Source organism: Orcinus orca, chromosome 3, assembly GCF_937001465.1.
Source record: "Orcinus orca chromosome 3, mOrcOrc1.1, whole genome shotgun sequence".
In the NCBI taxonomy this organism is placed as follows: Eukaryota; Metazoa; Chordata; class Mammalia; order Artiodactyla; family Delphinidae; genus Orcinus; species Orcinus orca.
Genome location: NC_064561.1, coordinates 115,117,566 through 115,140,409, shown reverse-complemented (window position 1 = coordinate 115,140,409; position 22,844 = coordinate 115,117,566). Strand labels below are relative to the sequence as shown.

The window sequence follows — 22,844 nt, the reverse complement described above, 5'->3', positions numbered from 1 at the left end:
TTGCTGTATTTACAAAACCCTTTACTCTTGGCTATAGCTAATCCTCTTCAGTTAGGGCTCCAAAAACAACTGACTGTATTTATTACCCCCACCAGCCAGTCAAAACAGCCAAACAAGTCATTGTTATTCCTTCCCAAGCCCCCACCTGGTCATTCTCAATTTCCTGTCTCACGTGAACTTTCTGCCGGCCACCTAAATTTGATATTTGGGTTTTACTTTCAATATGCCCTTTCCACATATTATCATTAATTTGGTTCTTTAACTCTTAAAATTCTAAACTTGCCTACTTCCCTGAAAGGACCTTAGTTCAGCGTATCTTCCTCTCTACCTCTGACTATGGCAAACCTCCCCTTCCTTTCCCCTGGACTAAAGGCATTCTGATCCCACCTTTATTTATTTTTTCATAATGCAAATCCTATCAAGGTATACATGCCTGCGTAAATCCTTTCCAAGACTCCTCAGAGTAAAGCAGTGAGTAAGGCAGTTAGGCAAGGACTCTGACCAAGGTCCTGCTGTTACTAAAAAGAAACAAGACACCTAGTATTGATAGATCTTTCAAGTTTTCAACCACAAAAATCTAGATTTTTAAAGTGAAATACCCCAATTTTTAAAAAATGCTACTGCTGATTTGCTGTTTTAAAAATACTGCTGAACTGGCAATTTGAGTAATAACTGGATATTTAATGATGTAAAGAAATTATTGTTAAAAAATTTTTGCTGTTAATAATGGGATTACAGTAATTTTTAAAAAGCTCATATATTTTAGAGATATACACTGAAATATCTACAAATGAAATAATAATAATATTTGCTACAAAATAATGTTGGGGGGAAGCAGAGATGAAGGGGAGCATAGATGAAACAAACTGGCTACCAGCTATTGTGATGAATACACAGGAGCTTATTATATTTGTTATATATTCATGATATTATTCTGTCTATATTCGTTGTATACTTTTAAACGTTTGCATTAAAGCTAAAACACACATTACAAGGCCAAATATAGAGTTTGTGACCTCCTATTTTCACAGCCTTTTACAATCTGACTACTGTCTGCTTCACCAGACTCACCTTCAAGAATTCTCCTTTTGTACATGACATTCTACCTAGACTAAATGACCTTTATTCCACAAATTCTTTCATCCCTTGGCATTTCTGCATATATTCTTCTCTCTGCTTGTGAACACCTATGCTACTACTGGCAAACTCCTAATTTACCTTTGATGGTTTATAAGGCAGTCTCTCTGTGGTATAATAAAGAACATACCTGGTCATTGTCCCCATTTCTTGGCACAGAGTTTAAAAAGCCCTTGAAATTTTCTGACTGATAAAGGAGTCTTTGTTATGCTAATGTGGGGACTCAGGGGGGACCTCTAGATAGCTTCAGGAAGGGAGGCAGGTCACCAGAAATACCAACCACATGATTAGAGTTGGAACTCTCAGCCAGCTGACCTCCAAGAAGAGGAAGGGGGTTGAAGATTAAGTTCAATCACGTGGCCATTGATTAAAAAATCATGCCTATGTAATGAAACTCCATAAAATCTCTGGACACGGAAGCTCAGAGGAGCTTCCTAGCTGTTAAACACACTAAAGTGCCTGAAGGGTGACATGCCCTGATTCCACAGGGACAGGACATGGAAACTGCTCCTTCCCAAACACCATCCGATGTGTAATCTTTATAATAAAACTGTAATCACTGCACTTTCCTGAGTTCTAGTTGTTATACAGAATTATTGAACCTGAGGGGGTCATGGGAATGCCCTAATTGGTAGCCAGTAGCTGGTTGTCAGAGTATGGCCCAGGGATCCAAAGAACTTGCAGCTGGCATCTGAAGCAGCTGGCATTCTTATGGAGGACTTTGCCTTTAACCTGTGGGATCTGTGCTAACTCCAGGTAGTTAGTGTCAAAATTGATTTGCAATTGGTATCAGACCGGTTAGGTTAAAATGGAATATTCCCCTAGCTGACAGATTCTTGGAGTGAAGATTTTATGACTTACTTGTTTTTGTATACTTCAAAACTAGTACAGTGACTGGCATATAGTAAGTGCTCAAAAAGGATCAATGAATGAATTCAGTTCTCCTCTTAGTTTAAGGGTTTTAAAATAAAATATATATATCCCAACCCAAAATTCCCTAAACTATACTTAACACGGGTAAGGAGGCACTTCCTGAAATTTCGATTGAAGTCCAGAATTTTAACTTACAGTCGATTCTTGTTATTCGCGGTAGTTATGTTCTATAAAGTCGCCGCGAACACTGAACCATTGTTCCTAGGGGAAATACAGGGTTAGGTTCCCACGAGCCTCTGGTCACAACATCTTCATCAATCAATCAATACACACCCTTGTTTTATGTGTGTTTCTGTTTAAAGTACCTTATTTAATATATACTGTTGAATCACTAATATTAAATTCATGGCCAACAGTAATAAAACTCATGTGTGAGCAAAGCTTTTCTAATAACTGTAATCATAAGTATAGTATTTTCCTGATTTCTGTGAATATTTCTAGTGAATTTTCTCTATAAGGCACATCACAGCCTTCTTGTGCTTAGGAACACTAGATATCAAGCACTTCAGCACTACATGTGGGGGCCACTTTAAACAGCAAAGTCACAAACAAAAAGCAAAAAGATGAAAAACATGGCACTAAATAGACCACAAAAAGGATACGTGTTTACAACATGAGAGGTACAACAAGAAGGCCTCAGCTAGGAACCTGGGCCTCAGCTGGGAACAGGCCACTCAAATTTTTTACCACTCTGCGTATGTCTATAAATGACCTTGAAAGCACCACAAGTATGGGTTTTGGGGTTACAAATAAATTTTAGCAAGTAGGCAAATCACAAGTAGAGAATCTACAAATAATGAGGATTGACTGTATAACATTTAGGAGAACACATAAGCAATAACTCATTTATAAAGACTAAAATTAGTTGTTTATTTCTTTGAGAAATAATTATCAGTGAAAGACTCTTAGTACTATAGGAAAACTTAAGTTACATTTAGAGTCCTGTAATAATAAAATATTATAAGACCCTTACATTTTCTAGGACCCACTTTCTTTTAAAATATTCTCAAACTTGTTTAATCTTATTTTGTGAATCCATTTTCCTAAAATGAATTGCATTTATTATGTTCAGGTCATCTTCATTAGTAACAATTACTGTTCAAAGCTAGAATCTAAAAGTACTGAGTGATCTCAGGGACACTTCCAGTCTGTTACTCATCTATCTATCCATCTACCCATTCATCCATCCACCCATTGATCTATCAGACATTTATGGAGCCCACTACAGTCAAGTACTCTGCCAGGCAACGGAGATATAATCACCCATAACAAAGCCAAAGTCCCTGATTTCTTGATGTTTATATTTCAGTTGGGGCAGAATTTAACCAATATTTAAAAAGACAAACATCATATATACTGGATACTACACAAAAGAATCATATACTTAGTGAGAATGAGAGACAAGCCTTAAGGTATTAGGTTACAAAACCTCTCTGAGATGACATTTGCCCAGCAAACTAAAGAATAAGAATGGAGTGCGAGAGCATTCCAGGCAGAGAAGAGTATGTCCAAAAGCACAAAAGCATGAAACTCAGAACAATGCAGTAACCAAAAGGGCAAGGAGGCAGTAGCACCATGTACAAGGAGAAACACATGAGGAAGGCTGAAGAGATAACAGGGAACAGGTCATGCAAAGCCTCTTGGGTCCATACGGAGTGTAGATTTTATGCTAAAATAATGGTTTCAAAGCAAGAGAAATAACTTGATTTACATTTTAAGATTTCTTTTACTGCTCTGTGAATTAGAACAAGGCAAGAATAGCACGGAAATATATTTCAGAATCAACAGTTCTTGTAAGGTAAGGAATGGAAAGAAAGGATGCACTTCTGATTTGAGGAAGATGGTGGCACATTTTCTGACATGGAGTAGAGCAGGAAGAAATCAAGAATTTAAACATGCTGAGTTTTTAAGTACCTATGAGACATGAAGTGAAAATATCAAGAGGGCTACTGTATATTAGAATCAAGAGCTCACAGATAACCTGGGGCTATTACATAATTGTGGTATTTAAATCCACAGGCATGAATAAGGTCACCTAAGGGGAAAATAAAACATGGTAGAAGGCTAAATAGTTACTAAGGAAGTGGGAAAATCCAGTTCATGACAAGTATGTAACAAATTCAGCGTTGATGGAAAACAGGGAAATAGGCCCCAAACTAAGGAATAGATATGGGAGGGGCTTTGTTTTTTAAGAAGGAAGGGAGGCAGAGTTGTGACTCTTATTTGTTGTTGCTATTATTTTTAATGGGAGACCTTAAAAAAAAAAGTGTGCTAACAGGAATAATCCAACAGAAAGGAAGCAATTAATGGCAAAGAAGAGAGGAAAGGGCCAAAGAAAAAAAGTCAGGGTGAAGGTTAGAGGGAATGGGATATAGATCACAAATGCTGGAGTTAGGTCTTGATAGCAGGATACCTCCTCCATAGGCCAAAATTAAAATATATAAACATTAAAAAAAAAAACAAAGAGAGGCTGCACGTGTAACTAGGGTTGTGGGTTTGATGGCATGAAGATGAGAGCAACAGGCTCCAGTTTCAAGAGCTTAGAGTGAGGCTGAGGCAGGCATGTATAAATGAAGAGAGGATTTGGGTTGAAAAAGCTGTCTGAGAAGTGGAACACACAAAGACTGCCAGGTAGCATGTAGTAGCCATCTAAGGACATGAATTCAAAGTAAAACCTAAAGGTACAGTTGCACAATTTTCTTCAACAGTCAATGCTTCATACACAGTTTGATTTCATATCATATGATTCCCATCTACTATACTTTAAGTTGTGGTCTCAATTTTTGGTCTTTTCCTTTGCAAAATGACTTGCAATCTGCTTGCCCCTGATGCACTAGGCCTTTCAAATATGGGCTTAGAAGACAGATATAAAAGTTTATCAGCCTTAGATTCGATGTTAAATAACGGTTACAAAACCACAATTAGAGAAAAATGCTTTATGTTAAGCAAAAGAAGCATGATGTAAAATTACACATGAAATAATCACATCCATGAGAGGAAAATATGAATAGAAAAAATTAGACGGAAATACAACAAAATTTACACAGAGATTGTCTTTAGCTGAGAGGAATATAGTTTGCTACCTCTTATTTTTCCTTTTTATCAATTTACCATCTTTTTCTACATCATAGGCATGTATTGTGTTAGTAATAGAAAAAAATTTAAAAACAGTAAGTATTAATAGAATCTCACTACAAAACTGAACCTCTTACATTTAAGTTAAATTGTGTTTTATGACATTTGCTTTGGCTATTTTCACTTATATTCAGACTGTCAGCAGTGTCTCAGATAACAAAGCCAACTTGGTGTTATACTCCACTAAATCACTGAAATAATTTTTCAATAATTTTCTTGCATAAACCTCTTACACAAAGTAATATCAGGCTACAACCTTTCTTACTAAGGCAGTTCAAGAGCACTGAAAAAACATATACCAGAAAATACAGAATGTACTGACCTAGATTCTTTAAAAAAAATTTAAGCAGCGATGCCATTTCAAGCAAACTACTTAAAAATTTTTCAGAAGTAAAAATTTCAGAAATTTAAAATGAAAATCTGAACATGAACAAATATGGAAAAGCTTAGTATTGAGAGAAAGCTAAAAAAACTTTAACACATAAATAATCATACAGAACTCTTTCACAACATAGGCCACAACATAGTTTTAGTCTCCATTCTAAATCTCTAAATAATAATTTAGAAGTGAAAAAAAAAAACACTAAGGGAAAACAAACACCACCTAAAACCTAGAAAACCTTTCAGTACAAGTAACTAAAGTATCATTTATTATACATATACATTCTCTTGTTATTTATTGGAAACTTTACTAGAATATCATGACATTCTGGAGCTGGAAGTTAAGACAGCTAAGGGAGGAAAGCAAGGACTCAGGCATTCCATAAGGGTAGTAGCTTAAGGTTTAAACCTTTCCCTTAGGTCATAGGTCCCACCTACTGTGCATTTGAATAGTAGGTTTCTCTCACCAAAGGAAATTTGTAAATTCTTGGATCAGGCAACAGGCAAAAAGAGTTAAGAGAAATTGAATAGGGTGTTTTCACACCTTCTTTACCCAATATAGGATGAGACAAAATCAGAATAAATCCAACCGTAATATATTTTGAGTCAGGGACATATGAAGGGAAGTAGCTGACCAAAGTGAGAGCCTAGGGGAATAAAGGGGTAGAGAAAAATGCATAAGGTTTGAGCTGAACAATCAGGAAAATGGAAAGCAGGTTCAGCAAGGAAGCTATAAGGGAGAAAAAGCAAAATCCTACTCCTCATGCAAAACCCACTATTCAAATGTACAAAGAATGTAACCTATCACTTACCTCTCCATGAAAAGAGGGGCCAAGCAAACTTCAAAACAAAAACGAACTTTAATTACATTAGAAAGTAGAGAATACTTTGGCTACAAATCAGTGGTATGCTGGACATGATAAAGAGCTAACGTCTTTAGGCAACCTGAGCAATGGTTAGAACGAATGTTCCTTGCGTTAGGGAAAGCAATTCACAGTAAAGGTAAAGAGAAACCAACTTTCCACAATTTTTCTTTCCTTTGGGGAGGAAGGAGAGAGTAGAGCAACCTAAGAGCACTAGACTCTTTGCACCTGAGTTTTTCAAGGTCGGTAATACTTGCTCACAGGTTATGGCAAGAAAAATTTTGCTACTTAAATTCTTGTTAAAGCAGGAATGGCTCAACAGTCTGATAGTTATATAAAAAGGCATGTAAAACAAGGAGAACTAATAACATTTTCTAGAAGAAAAACATCCGTCTATTAAAAAAACTGGAAGAATGCAATACAAAATAATTATAATTTAGTAATGTGGAATAAATTTAATCTCAAATGGTGAGGAGAGGTATAATTGTAACAGATGATATTTCTTAAACTCTTCTTCACACTTAGCATGATTTTGGTAATCAGAAAAATGCTGATGTGCCTTTTAACTTAGAATAAAAGGTGACTGTAATCCTAGAGAAGCCAGAAGAATAAGTAAAGAGTAAGTAAGTAAAGAGAAACCATATACTGCTTATAACCTGAGGATATCTTCTAGAAGGCTAAGCACAGCTAGGGAAAAAAGGTAGAAAAGAAAACCTTCAATAAATTACTCTATAAACTGCCAGCAGAAGTCACAGTGGTTGTAGAAAAGTTCAACTCCACCAAATTCAAACCTTGGTTCAAGTATGTCTGTTCCACGACAAGGGTCTGGAATTTGATGAGCAGCCATAAATCAAATAATTACTAGACTATGAATCAGACTTCCAGGGTAAAAGGCCTGGATCTGTTTCATTTTTCAGTACGCAAACAGGAGTAAAATTTTCTCATCTGTAAAAATGGCGACATGGGCTTCCCTGGTGGCGCAGTGGTTGAGAGTCCGCCTGCCGATGCAGGGGACATGGGTTTGTTCCCCGGTCCAGGAAGATCCCACATGCCGTGGAGCGGCTGGGCCCATGAGCCATGGCCGCTGAGCCTGCGCGTCTGGAGCCTGTGCTCTGCAACGGGAGAGGCCATAACAGTGAGAGGCCCGCGTACCGCAAAAAAAAAAAAAAAAAAAAGTGGAGACAATATCACCTACAGCAAAGAAGGACTAGGCACTTACCAATCCTGCTTTTACTTCCTAGGTACAATGAAAAGTGTATTTCCCAACCTGTTGTGCACTTTGGCCTTAACCAGTCATAGGGCTCCAGACTATGTAATGTGGGCAAAAATGATATATCTACTTCTAAGCTTGGCCCCTAGAATCTCCTGAAAAATCCATAGCCCACTCTCTCTCTACTTGCCAACCGGCATAGCATCTAATAGAAGGACTCCAAGCAGCAGAAGGAACAAAGGAGCCACAAGACAGAAGAAGCCTAGAATCCCTAAGTAACCACCTGAAGGATAGCTGAATCCTTGAATCATCATTTTGTGAAGGATCTACACAGAGAGCTGCCTGACTGACCCCTCTCAGGTACCCCCATTTGACCCTGATTCCTGTCTGAGGAACTGAGTGAGAAACTTTTATTAAGTTCAGACACCAAGATTTCTGAGGTCATAACATATCCCAATACATCTCCTTCTTCCAAGTTCAGAGTGTAGAGATCCAAATGACATAACAGAAATAAAAATTTTATCAGTACAAAGTTCTATAACACTGTAAAGGTAATATTAATGGAATTAAACCAGGCTAAAGACTATGCATTATTTTTTTGAAAACTAGATATCTACAATACTAATTACAATATATAAATGTTATTTAACAAGAGCTAGAAAACTACTCAATTTTTAACATAAAAAATCAGCAGGTTAATTTATAAGCAAAAACTGCTAATTCCTTCAAGGTACTGACTTCTTCAGGAAATTGGCAGGCTTACTCATTAAGTCAACATAAGTCAAACAGGTGCCACTTCACACCTTCCATTCTAAAAGAGACAGAGGTTGATGAGAGATATGGACAGAAACTAATTTACATGATAAAAAGAGAAGCCATAACTTTTAAGGAAAATATGAATACTTACAATTTGAAGATATACTAGTGGAATAAATATTAAGTCGACAGATACCGAAACTAAAAAGAAGTTTCTTCTGTCATACCCATGATTAACCTATCGTGGTATCTACACATCTATTCACTTGAATAGTTCTATTAAATAGCTATTCAATATAGTCACTCCCAAACCATCCTACACTATTCATAATTTTAAAAGTCCTCATAAGCCTCTCCCTTTAAATTTCTTCAAGTATTTTAGAGCCGATAATCTCAGAAGGCCCTCAGATCTTTCTCCTTCAACTCAGCCACATCATATGGTTTAAAATGCAAACTGTCGTTTCTGATCAAAAATATTTTTACGTAAGCAATTTAGCAGAGATTTTAGATTTTCTTAGTATTAAAACAGTATCATTTCATATCACAAAAGGTTGGCAAAACAATAATTATCCCAAAATGATAAAATCAATATTCTTATTCAACAGAGTTAGGCAACAACATGGAGCAATATAGCTTCATGACCTAAAAATTTCAGAATTAATATTAAAGAAAAATAGACGTTCTTAAGAACACAGAGCAAAACAAACAAAAACAGAAAGGAAATGAAACTAACTACAGCAGAAGAGTAACTATTACTAGAAAATCCTGATTGGTATCCTTGGAACCTGATTTGGAATTAGAGACAGCATTAAGTACCACTAAAGTTAATCTATTTATAAAAGCAAATCAAGATCACGAAAAACATCAACTTCACGTTTATTTTTGAAGGTTGAGCACCTCTTCAAATTAGCAATATATATACTTATGACACATACTTGTCAAATGAGTAAAGATTTTAAATATATTGTTCCAATATTATCAAAGAGAATCAGTTTTCAAGCTCTGAAGTTTTAGTTTTATAGAAACAAATGCGATGCTGATTATGTGAGAAAGTAGAAGTTGCCTATAGACTAAAAAGGCACATGACTGCAAAGATCTTTAAAGCCGAAAGAGACCTGGAAGTCTCCCTGGAGACTCATCATAAACAAAATCTACAAGTGTGCAATTCTTAGTAGAAAACAAGCTACCTTAGTATGTATTTTACTTAGTTTATTAATTCAGATTCCTTTTATTTAGAATTAATGGTATTTTCCAGCAGATGTTCACCCTCTTTCATGATCTACGAAAAAGGGTTTTTGCTAAGCAAAAAAAGGAAGCAAGATTGCACAGGGCATAAACGTACACAGTTAAAAACTAGTCACAGATGATTTACTTTTTTCACTTATAAACAGCTTTGATGAAGCTTTTATTTAACTTTACTAAAACTTTAGTCATTATTTACTTTGCTAATAAAATACACATTTTTAAACTGCTGTTCTCTCACGATTCCACACACGTGTGTGCCTATCAGTATTCAAAAAAACTTTTTAAGCAGTCTAAATAATATTTTCCTATTTAAACACTGATATGGAAAAAGTATAAAGCATTAGAGAAAAAGAACATACTTGAAACTAGAAAATAAATTTAAGCTTTATGGACAGAATTGCTTATTATTGGTCTTGCAATATACGAAATCATTACGAGGATAATAGCTATCCATTGCTTTCTAACTTCAAACAGTCTAATAAACAAAAGAAAACTGATATACAAATCAATAATAGAATTTGGTTATTTATTAGAGACAAATAATTGGAGTAAAACTATAGTCATGGTACCAAATCTATAATTTACCTTTCATAATTATACAAGATTGTGGCATGTATTTCTGTATGCAGAGTTTTACGGCTTTTGCCTCACTACACCTCCTATATTTAACTTCTTTACTTTTGATTTTATTCTTTTATTGTACAAATTTCAGCAAGGTAACTTACCTCCTCTGCAGAAGGAGGGGACAGTAGTAAGCTTAAAGTGCAGTAAACAAAATTAAAATCCTACAAAACAACTTCATCGCCTCCTTACTAAATTAAAGTTTAAAATTATTTTCAGTAAAAAAAGGGCCCCTAATTCTCATAACTCTCAAGTAAGTCACCAATAATAGGATATGTGCTTTGAATCACTTTTTTCCAACAATGGTAAAAATATTTAAGCACTTCGATTTATAGTCTCTTCCTCTTGTTGACCAACTTTTATTAAAGGTAACTAGAAAAGTCATGTGATAGTTCCAGTGGCCATGGACAGAAAGGGATAGAGAAGGAAGGGACTAAATTCTTGACCATGACCCAATTACCTTTGTACTAAACAGATAAACTACTAATATCTCAAGTAAGAGAAATAAGGAAGCTAGATTTTCCTCATTATTTTCTTTTTTCATGTTTTTAGAAAATTGGAATTAGCACTTAACTTCTAGGAAGTTAATCAGCCTGGTAAACTAAACAAAGATTTGAAAGTGCCAGTCAGAATCAGCCTATCCTTGCCTTACCTGCCATTACAGAGTAGCCATCGAGCAAGAGAATAGTGAGGTATAATCTTCTGCATGACACTGGCCATCACCATGGTAACAACCAGCTGTATACCTATCACACCCTGTGTAAAGAAACAAACAAACAAGTTTAACAATGAACGAATTTAGATTTGAGGACACTGCTGAAAAGCTTTCTATACATTTTGAAAATTATACTTTAAGAAAGATGGATTTACTACCAAAATACATATTATTCTGCCATTTAGGTATTCAAGACCACATATGTTTAAATTTAAAATACATGATCCCCTCTCATAATCCTCTACAAGTTAAAGTAGCATACACATTCAAAATCTATTCCCAAGAAACGTTCTCCATTACTTAAGTGTACCAAAATGAAGTGAAAAATGGTGATTTTGTTTTTTTCATCCTTCTCCAAAGTTACTCTATTCAACACACTTAAAACACTACCTTGGCTAGGTCTAAAAGCAGTATGCATTTTTTTAAATTCTAGGGTGGTAGTGAATGACTAAAGAGCATTAACTATAGTAAGTGTGATGGAAGAACTGGCCTGAAAGTCACTAGAAAAAAAATTTTAATTAATACTGTCATCACCAACTTCCAGTGGGTGGGCCTTCAACAAGGTCCAAAAATGCCCGTAGTTTGCTCTCATCAATCCCTCTCTTGTTCTCCGTAATACCTAATTCAAACCTTCTCCCATCTCCTCACACCTCCAACTTCCCTCAAACTTTTTTTAAAAATTCTTTTTATTGAAGTATAGTTGATTTACAATCACAGCAAAGTGATTCAGTTATACATACATACATATATACACACACGTATATTCTTTTTCATATTCTTTTCCATTATAGGTTATTTCAAGATATTGAATATAGTTCCCTGTGCTATACAATAGGACCTTGTTATTTACCTATTTTATATATAGTAACTTGTATCTGCTAATCCCTAACTCCTAATTTATCCGCCCCCCCAAACTTCTAACTCTCTACTCAGTAGAGAACATCTTCCAGTTCACAGAGAGAAAAACAAAAGCATCAAATGAGAACTCTCACTTGCCATGGACAAGCTCACAATCACTTGCATCTGCACCCTTCTTCTTCCACACCCTCTAGAAATAACAGAGCATCTTCAGTATAAAGCAAATCCCTCTATCTATGCTTCAGAGCAAATCCTCTCACTGATTTTCAGGAAACTTAATCAATGAATAGCTTCCCTCCAGTATCTTCCTTAATCTCTTCTCTATTTAAATCCTTCCTATCAGCATTTTAACACCTTTCACCTTTCTAAAAAATACCAATAATTTTCTCTTATTCTACAGCCCTTCCCTTCTTCAAATACGTAGCCACTTTGCAAAAGACTTGTTTTCACTGTTTCTATGTTCTCATATGCCCACACAGTTCCCATCTGACTTCTGCTTCAGCCCATTCCATTAAAACACCTACAATCACAATCACTTCACCTTGCCAAATTATCCTTCCTTATCTTAAATCTCAGCAGAATCCCCACAAGGTCTACCAAATCCCTTGCTTTACTCCCACCTAGATGACCATTTCTTTATACTCCTCTTTGTTGGCTCTTCCTCTATCTAAGCAGTCCAAAAATAAAGTTGAATTCCTTCCTCAATGCCAAACAAGTGCATTTAAAAAAATGTTAAAATGTTTTTTAAAAAGTAGTATAGTTTATCTGGTTTAAGAGGATGGACTCTGGACCCAAACTGCCTGGGACAGAATCTGCCATCTACTGGCTGCATGCCTTCTGGACAGGTTATTCAAACATTCTGTACCTCTATTTCCTCTTCTATAAAATGAAGCTAATAATTCAACCTACCTACTAATCAAGCTGTGGTTACTAATTGTGCCTGTTACAGAGTAAGCAGTCAATATGAATTAGTACTATTGTCATTATTATCACTACTATTATGGGATAATTTTTTTTAATTTCAAGAATACAAGAGACTTTGCAAAAAATAACCAATGTTACTTCTATAAAAAATAAATTTAAAAAACAAAATAAATGGAATCATACCATAAAAAATGACATGTCTCCTAAGTGATAAAAGAACACAAAAAAATTTTGCAAACATCAGGTTTCATCAACTGTTCAATAGGTTGTACACCACTGTAACAAATGCACTATCATGATGTGGGATGTTGATACTGGGGGAGGTTGCGCACATGCCAGGACAGGGGATACGGAACCCTCTATACCTTCTGATCAGTTCTGCTACAAACCTAAAACTGCTCCAACAATATGAGATTTTAAGAAAAATCCAATCAAATTTATTCACAGAGAAACAATATAAACAATGTCAAAAGACTAACTGGGAAAAGGTATATGTAAATCATATCACAAAGGGATAATCCACTTGTTAGATATTATATAGAGTTCTTATAAATCAATTAGTAAAAGAACAAATGCCTAATTTAAAAAGAACAAAAATGTACTTACTGTTCTTTAAAAAAGTAAAATGGCTCTTAAACAGGACTGTTTTTAAAATGCCTTTGAAACCTGCCTCAACTCTGGTTTCACTGTGCATATTTTAATGCCTTAAATTCTATCAATTGGGTTAAGATTCAGACCACTTTTACATTCACCTAACATCAAAGGTTACATTTTTACCTTTTTTCTTTCACATTTCCTATCACTTGAATTTACTATCCTATTTTCTATGTAGATTGTGATAGAAGTTCTGCAATCTCCATACAATGAATGCCGCTACAAAGAACTCTTTCAGGCAGAACAAGGCCAAGAAATACATTAGCAAGTAGGTCAGAAGGTTAGTCTATTTGAGATTATAGACTTAAAAGCAAAAGATAATTTTTTAGCCAGGGAAAGTTTTGTGGACAAAACTAGAACCTCAATCTAGCCTTGAAAGAAATGCGATAGTATCACAGTATCTTCAAGGTCATCTAGTACAATCTCTCATAAACATATATAACAATTTATTAAAGTGTAAACTCCTTAATAGCAGAAATCATATCTTAGTCACACCTAATAAATGTTACAGGTATTAAATGGCATTTCAGAAAGACTGATCTGGAAGATATATATATATGATGGACTGTGATGAACTGGGAAAAAGAGGCATCTTGCCAAACTCTCTCCTCTTACTCCAAATCACTAAGCATAAACTGCTGATAAACCCACTACTGAAGAATGTAAACCATGTGAAGGCAAAAACAATCAAAAATCAGCAAATTGGACTGACTAGAATTAAGAATAGCAACTAGGCTTCTGCAATGATCCAGACCAGAAATGATGATGCTTTAAATTACTGTGGTTATCTCTGGTACAGAAGAAAAATGCATTTTAAGGATATTGTTGAAGAATTCAGAGACTGATGGTACATTGAGGCAAAGGAGGAACTAAAGAGATCAACCCCAAGAAAGGCAAACTCATTCTCAATGTTGTAGTTAATGTTTGACTAAAAAACATTCAATGGAAAAGTGTAACTTCACTCCATTCATTTACCTTACTATGCCATTTCCATCTTTTTAAATGAAAATACTTTCTCAAAACCTCATCTACATACTGGGTTAAATATATTGTATAATAGAAGTTTTCTTCCAACTTTCTAATAGAAGTCAATAAATCTTTCTGAGAATGAATCAGCTGTTAGGTGACTATATATGTGGTACTGAAAGAAAATATGTTGCTTTTTTCCCAATACAAGAATCTACCTAATTTTTTGGAGAAGCAATTTTTAAATTATATGGAATATATGTCCCCAAAGTTATTCCTTTTCATACATATTTAGAAAAGAGTCCTCGGAATATATTTTCAAAATGGCAACCATTTTATAGAATTATATGTTATCAATTTAATATATTATTAATACTAAACTTAGATCAATTTTTGAGACATTACTATACAATTGACAATTACAGTGTTCATGCCAGGGATTAACATATTAAAATATAAAGTACTCAATTCATTAACTAAGAGACACAATCATTTGAAATTTAAAAACAAGTCATTTAAATAACCTGCCTTCACTGACCAATTTAAATGTCTATGTATGTCTAAGTTTATACAAAACAGAATTTTTGAAATGTTTAAAAACCAAATTTCCTGAATATTTTTCATTATTTTTAATTAAAAGATAATGCTTAGGGGCTTCCCTGGTGGCGCAGTGGTTGAGTGTCCGCCTGCCGATGCAGGGGACACAGGTTCGTGCCCCGGTCCGGGAAGATCCCACATGCCGCGGAGCGGCTGGGCCCGTGAGCCATGGCTGCTGAGCCTGTGCGTCCGGAGCCTGTGCTCCGCAACGGGAGAGGCCACAACAGTGAGAGGCCCGCGTACCGCAACAACAACAACAACAAAAAGATAATGCTTAAGTAAATTTAAGCATAAACAAACATAAATTTCATAAGAAAAAACTATTAAACTGGGTAGATATGCGCTGAAACGATAAAGTCCATCATGGCTGAACTCTCAAACACACAACCATATGGGTCATTGACCCAAGTGGCCTTAATGGTTTTATTAGGGCCTCAAAACAATAACTTGACCAAAGAGATGGTTTCTGTCTGGATTCATTGCCCCTAGGCCCCAATTCTCTTGATAACCGGAACTGGGGAAAGTCAATTATGAAATAGCTCATAAGCACCCAAGAAGGGTGAAACACTGGGGCAACTTAGGTTTCAACCTTTCCACATCTATTAACCTGAGGCCATGAAGAGCAAGAAAAAGTTATTTGCCTTTAGTCTACAGAAGAATGATCATTTCAATTTTTGTTAGTAATCGTTTCTGGGTAGGTTAAAAAAATTCTTACCAAGGAAAATTAAACAATTCTCCAAGAAATAAAATATATCAAACAGCAGTATTTTACCTTGCTTGACAATAAAACTCCCCAAACTTAAAAACAAACATCTTGCAATTTATTTTTTAAGATTTTTTTTTGATGTGGACCATTTTTAAAGTCTTTTTTGAATTTGTTACAATATTGCTTCTGTTTTATGTTTTGGTTTTTTGGCCGCAAGACATGTGGGATCTTAGCTCTCCGACCAGGGATCAAACACAGAAGTCCCAGCAATTTTAAAATTCAAACTTGGAACAATATTATGTCAACCTCGGCGGAGTTGACATTTTGTTTTGTTTCATTAAACTAGCTCTGCTGTTGACAACAGACTGAAACAAAGTATACATTGTTTAGCATCAGAAGGCAAATCAGCATACATACTTGGGACTCACACCACCCAAAGGGTTTTAATTATCACCCCCCTTGAATAAGTAAGAAGGGAAAAAAAAGAAAGAGGCTGTTACCCAATGATGTTGCTATTTTCGGTTTCTTAACTTTTTACATATTTTAGTGATAGCTAGACATGTTGAAACAGACTTCTTAGAGATGCTCAAATGATTTATACTGTAAAGAAGGGGCGAACTTTGTTATTTCAATCTAGATTCACATAAAACTTAGAATTCACACACTGAGCAGTTAAGCAAACCATCTCTGTACAATTTACAAATGAAGAAGTCAGGGTCCAAATAGCGAAGACCACAGAACTACTCAGTCACAGACTTATCCAGAACCCAGACCCCTAATTTCCAACCGAATGCACTAAGTCATTTCAGTGCATTCAATGAACATTTATCAAGTAACACACTTCAGGCACTGAACCACCTGCACACAATAGGGAGAAACAGCACAGTCCCTGACATCAATGAGCAACCAGTCCACTAACAGAGTAAATGGACCCTTACAATACAAAGTTATGAGACAACAGGCAGAGGATTCTATGAGAACACAGCAAGAGAGAAGAGAGAGAGAGAGTACTGAGGGCAAAAAGCTGTGAAAGGGGATTGTGGAAAGTAAAGCATGAGTCAAGACTCGGTAGAATCAGCTTGATGAACCATCAGTGATATCTGCTTCCCATAGGATGACAGTAGTCCAAAACCAGATACTAAAGTGCAAAACTTACAGGTTTAGAATTTAGCCTGGAAACAATAAGGAAACCCATGAAAAGTAATATAACCAGATCAGTATTTAAGAAAAGTTGCTCTGGATACCATGTAAAGACTGGATGAGGGATAACCCAGCAGCACTAAGACAACTGCCCAGGTATGAAAGGAGGAACTGCACTAAAGGTAGTAGCAGTACTGCAGGAAGGAGAGGTGCAGCCTCTCTTATGTTGGTGATAAGAACTATATAGAATCACTATATATTATAGTGACAAATGAGTTAGGGTCTTGGCCAAACAATGTTAAAAATCTATAAATTCAAATTATGTCACTACAGAAATTATTTATTTATATCTATAAATGAGAAAAGCAAACAAAAATTTAATTAACAAATATAGGCTGTCTGCCTAACATACATCCAATATCTTACTGGCTATTATTAGAAACTTGGCAAAGGACTTCTGTGTTTCACTGACTATTATAACCCAAATACTCAGAGCAATGACATTTAGAATAATTCAACGTACATAGTAGGGTTGAAAGAATGAATGACACTACTACAAAACAATCTGTCTTAACAGAACTTAAAATCCAAGATTATCATATTAGGTAACAACAAATATTATTAAGACAATGTTGGAGCACAAAACTGCATAGTACTATGAACAACAGTTACAAAAATTCAAAAAAATTGAAATCAAAAGTTTCATAGAGTGGATGAGTAAACTGAAATCAAGGAAGGGACTTCCAGGCTAAATGACAAATGTGAACAGAGTAACCATGGGACAGCAAAAAAGCTTAACTCAACCAAAGCAGACTTTAATATATGACAAAGAATTGTGAGAAATCAGATGAAGACAGAATTTCAGATTGTTAAGAGTCTTAAAAACCAAGAGGAGGCATCGAGCTGAGGTGTCTATAAAGATCACCTTGGAAGGCTTTTTAAACAGTCAGGGGTAGGAGAATAAAATAATACAAGTAACATATAAGGAAAATTAGACACAGCAATATATTGAGCAATTAAAGAGAAAACCTAAGACTAAGGTAGAAACAGTTGAAACTAGGAAGGAAAGAACAAAACTAAAACTTGGTCAGTAGAAAACCAATCAGACTTTTGAGTGTGACTGACCACGAAGGAAAACAACTATAGAATAAAACAGGAATGTCTCAAAGGTTATTTCAGGATGTTTTAGTTTCAGTGACTGGCAGAATCCTAAAGCCACTGACAGAAAAGTTGTAGGCTGAAGGGAACTCAAGGAAGTGGACTAACAACCCTACCACAGGCCTCCCACCTTGGCTGTATCCTCAGCCATTCAGAACACACACAGAACATGTTTCTCTGGTACAACCAATTCTACATCAGACAGACTGGCAATAATCAGATTTGTAAGAGTTCTAACAACTAATATACAGTGAAACATAAGCTATCAAGTGAATCAGATGCTCAAGTTCACTAAGTGCTCCACTCCATTACTGTCTTAATGATACACTGGAAGTCAAATTATAAACAGGCTGCTTGGTACGTAGTGATTCAGAGCAAAAGGCATCATTGAGGGATATTTCATTCACGTAGCAATGAAGTCTGAAGAAACACACAAAACAGCCCTCTAGAGTATAAAATACTCCAACACTAAATAGTTCTGGATAAGTATGTCCAATTCTGGCTATTTAAACTGCTTTTCTAGACTTTCAAACGACAAAACTACTTTCCAATCCTGTTTCTTCAGGCGAAAACCTATCTAAAATTTTCTCTATCTTTTGACATGCAAATACCATTGATTTGGCTACAATCTAGTCTACCTTAAGTCTTGCAAACAATCCACATCTAAGATCAAGGTGAGAGGACAACTTATTTCTTCCATCACGTGTTGATTTTATCAAACTCTTAAAATGTTAACCACCCCTCATGCCACCTACAAATAACATGTGATAAGTGGTATGGTAGAGGTCAGTGCCCAGCGTCATGGGAGCATTCCAAGAAAGGGAGTGATTAAATCTACATTAGAGAACTGGGAAAGACTTGTTCACAGAGGTGACATCTAAACCAATGTCACAAGGTTAAAGTAGTATCCCAATGTCAGACAGGAAAAGAATACAAGTTTAGACACATACACCTATTTGTACCAAGAATGTAAATGGCATGAGCTGAAATAATGAGCAGTTCCACACAGCTAGATTTTGGTATGGGTTGCCCAAAATGGACTCTTCTGCAGGTACTCAGAAATAAGTCAAGGATCCTAAGCCTGGAAGTAACTAAACCAAATATATTTTGGAAGGATAACTCTGCCACTACAGTGGAAAAATCAAGTGGAGGGAGGGTAAAAGTAATTGGAAGCAAAGAGCTAGATTAGATACCTGCTGAAATAGTCCAACCAACACCATAAAAGCCTAAACTAAAACAGCTTCAAAAACAAGAGCAAAATTAAGAACATTTTTTTAGAGGAAAAAAAAGGAATTAGGCATGACGTTAATAATTATCTCTGCAAGAAAAGTATCAATAGGTAAAGATTAAACTTAAGTGATTATGTAAAGATAAAATGAGAATAATGGCCATAATTATTCCTTGGAAAAATTAAGCAGTAAGAGGAAAATATGACAGTTACTAGAAAGGTTCACATATAAAAATATACATTTGTAAGGGGGAAAATATACATACTTAAGGCAAAAGGGAAGGAACCAATATAAGGGGGCTGCTAAATATTCTAAAAAGGAGTTAACTGTGGGTATTGCTTATGAATCAGAAATAGATGAGACTGAAGGCCTAAGTTGAAAGTAAAACTTTATGAGACCTTGTTCTACTGAACAGAAGCACAAAAGGTATAGAGACGTATTAAAGTGAAAAACTGAGGTCTTCAAAGGTTACATAACTTGGCTGGGGTGGGATAAGGAAAAACTAGGTCAAGACTTTTGATGTCCTGCTTTCCACTGGACATAGTCATTTTGGAAAACTCATTACATATCATTTCAAAGTCCTCAGATCATTCCCTAAAAACCATGATGGGGTGGGGAGTTGATCTGTAAACCAAAAGAGGGGAGGGGCAGCAAGTCGTGAGAATTTTGACATAAAAGTTAACGGAAGAATTGAATGAATAATTGCCAAGCAACTACAAGTCTGCATGACTCAGTAACTCAGGTACAACATCAGAGAAATGAAAGATGTGGAGTTAAAGGTTAAATCTGCAGGATAATTAAGTAGCTGGTCAAGAGAGCCAAAGAAATGACCAAAGTGGACAAAGTTTGAGAGATCTTGAAAAATAACCGCATCCAGGTCAAGATCTTGGCAATGTGACTGAGAGGATGTCCAGAAACTTAAGAAAGGTCTGATGAACTTATACATGTAGATGACTGACAAATCCAAGCTGCATTTTTAAAAACAATTACTTCCAGTAAGTTCTTTAATAGAAATGAGGGCTATCTAAATTTCACCCAGAAGAGAAATTCTTCCACATAATGCCAAAGCAGATAAAAGCATACAACAATCATGAATAGGCAGGGAGAATTCCTCCCCGCAGACCATCCCTAGAATCCCAGGGTTTATTATACAGGCTATCAATGGCCTTTATCTGGTTTTATATCATAGCTCCAGCCCTTACAGACACAGTAAACAGACCTGAAAATAAGGAGGCCTTTGCTAAACAAATGAAATGAAAATAAAAGGTTTTGGTAGGAAAGCAGTTAACGAATATGAATAAAGTCACCTATTGATATTTAACAGACATATTGATTGAATCATATGAAATCAGATATTTGTTTTGACCTACAAAACAGCAATTTCATATGGTTCAAATTGTTACTACGAACAGAATTATATACACATAATATATAGAAGGTAAATTGACAGAAAGGGAATTGGAAAACACAATCACCAACAACTATGATTTGAACTCAAACGACCTGGGTTTTCAAATTTAAATGTTTACAGAATTAGTCTGGTTTGCCAACATCGATGTTTTGCACCACAAAATTTAATTTCTTTAGAGTAAAAAGTACAAGCAGAAATTTTTATTGTTTCCGAATTCAGAATAAGAAATTTAATGTACTTTAAAACTAAGGTCCAAAACCACAAACCTTCAATAAAATGCCTTGGTTCACCCTAAATATCTTAATTAGACCTACAACATAGTAGAATGCATGAATTTGACATAACTATATTCAGTAATAGCAGTCCAGATTTTCTGCTGAAGATGATGATAGAAATCCGTTTTTCAGAATTTGATTAACCTCTGAAAAAAACTTTAGATATTTTTCTTATGATATAAATTGATAAGGCAAAGTGGGAGACCAACAAGAAATACAGTGCAAAGGGGCTTCCCTGGTGGCGCAGTGGTTGAGAGTCCACCTGCCGATGCAGGGGCCACGGGTTCGTGCCCCGGTCCGGGAAGATCCCACATGCCGCAGAGCAGCTAGGCCCGTGAGCCATGGCCGCTGAGCCTGCGCGTCCGGAGCCTGTGCTCCGCAACAGTGAGAGGCCCACATACCGGGGTGGAAAAAAAAAAAAAAAGAAATAGGGTGCAAGGATCAAGATGCTTTTTCCCAAGAATATGGGACACTCTAATTAAATATAATTCATAAACCATTTTATTAATTTCAACATCATATGTGTTGAAATTAATAGTTGTTTATTTTATTTTTTTATAAATTTATTTATTTTGGCCTGCATTGGGTCTTCATTGCTGCAAGCGGCTTTCTCTAGTTGCATTGAGCGGGGGCTACTCTTCTCTGCAGCATGCAGGCTTTTCATTGTGGTGGCTTCTCTTGTTGCGGAGCACGGGCTCTAGGCGCGCCGGCTTCAGTACTTGTGGCACGTGGGCTCAGTAGTTGTGGCTTACGAGCTCTAGAGAGTAGGCTCAGTAGTTGTGGCTCGCGGGCTTAGTTGCTCCACGGCACGTGGGATCTTCCCAGACCAGGGATCGAATCCGTGTCCCCTGCACTGGCAGGCAGATTCTTAGCCACTGTGCCACCAGGGAAGTCCCTAGTTGTTTATTGTAAAAGATAACTTTCCAGTTACAGTAGGTTGAATAAATTATGCAATATCTCATGTGAAGCAATACCATACAGTCATTAAAATGTTGATGAAAACTTAAATATTTTTAAAGATGTTAACAAGCTACTTTATCTCTAAGCAAAACAGGCATAAATGTTTTATTGTAATACTGATAAGTAAAATACAAAAGGTTTAATGTAAGACATCCCTAAATTCTGCCACTCTTCCTTAACTGTAAGAGTATTTTCTGACAATATAAAAAATGTCCCTACATATCTATACTCAAAAAAGCTATTAGTCAAAACTAATAAATTTATATTTGACATTTACAAATCATCTTGCTTGTTCTAACCAATTCCTCCTCATTCCTCAACATTCATTTCCTCTATAAAACCTTCCTGGCTACTAAAAAATATATGCATAACTCCAAAACAGACTTTATCATGCTGAGCTGTAATTTAAGGGTCTCTCCCCCACTAGAACTGTACTTAACTCATTTCTTAGCCCCAACCCCATTCCCAGGAAAGTGCCTTGCAAGACAGGCTTTCATTACAAGTCGAATATTTACTTTTTAGATGAAATAAAAGGATAAAACATAAATTTGCCCACTGTTCTTCACTATATTCAGTTTCCTATACATGCCAAACACTGAACTTTATTCACAATAAAGAAGAAAATAATTCACTTTAAGACTGAAAGACAATATATCATGCACTCTGCATACCTCAGAGTTAAGAGCTGTAGCTATTTTAGGGGTGGGATAGAGAGGGTGGGAGGGAGGGAGAAGCAAGAGGAAAGAGATATGGGGATATATGTATATGTATAGCTGAATCACTTTGTTATAAAGCAGAAACTAACACACCATTGTAAAGCAATTATACTCCAATAAAGATGTTAAAAAAAAAAACCGCAAAGAGTTGTAGCTATTTTTACAAGATAATCCTCTCAATTTAATGCAGTAAATATTGCAAATACTTTCAAACTTTGGTAAGTGTGCTAATAAAGCTTTATTAAACAATTCAA

The 22,844-nt window shown here is 35.8% G+C and overlaps 1 protein-coding gene across 5 annotated transcripts in view; it reads right to left on the bottom strand.

The window, feature by feature from the left end:
* TMEM161B (transmembrane protein 161B) overlaps positions 1-22,844 on the bottom strand; it is a 68,871-nt gene that overhangs the window by 37,087 nt on the left and 8,940 nt on the right. For 2 of the 5 annotated variants that reach the window (XM_033401575.2, XM_004263548.4), the window contains exon 2: positions 10,934-11,037. The exons of 1 other annotated variant lie outside the window; for it this stretch is intronic. In XM_033401575.2, the coding sequence (XP_033257466.1) occupies positions 10,934-11,037 (104 nt within the window). Of the gene's footprint in view, positions 1-2,205; positions 2,272-10,933; positions 11,038-22,844 lie in introns of those variants that run through there. 2 more of the 5 variants (XM_033401595.2, XM_033401602.2) reach the window with 2 other exon arrangements.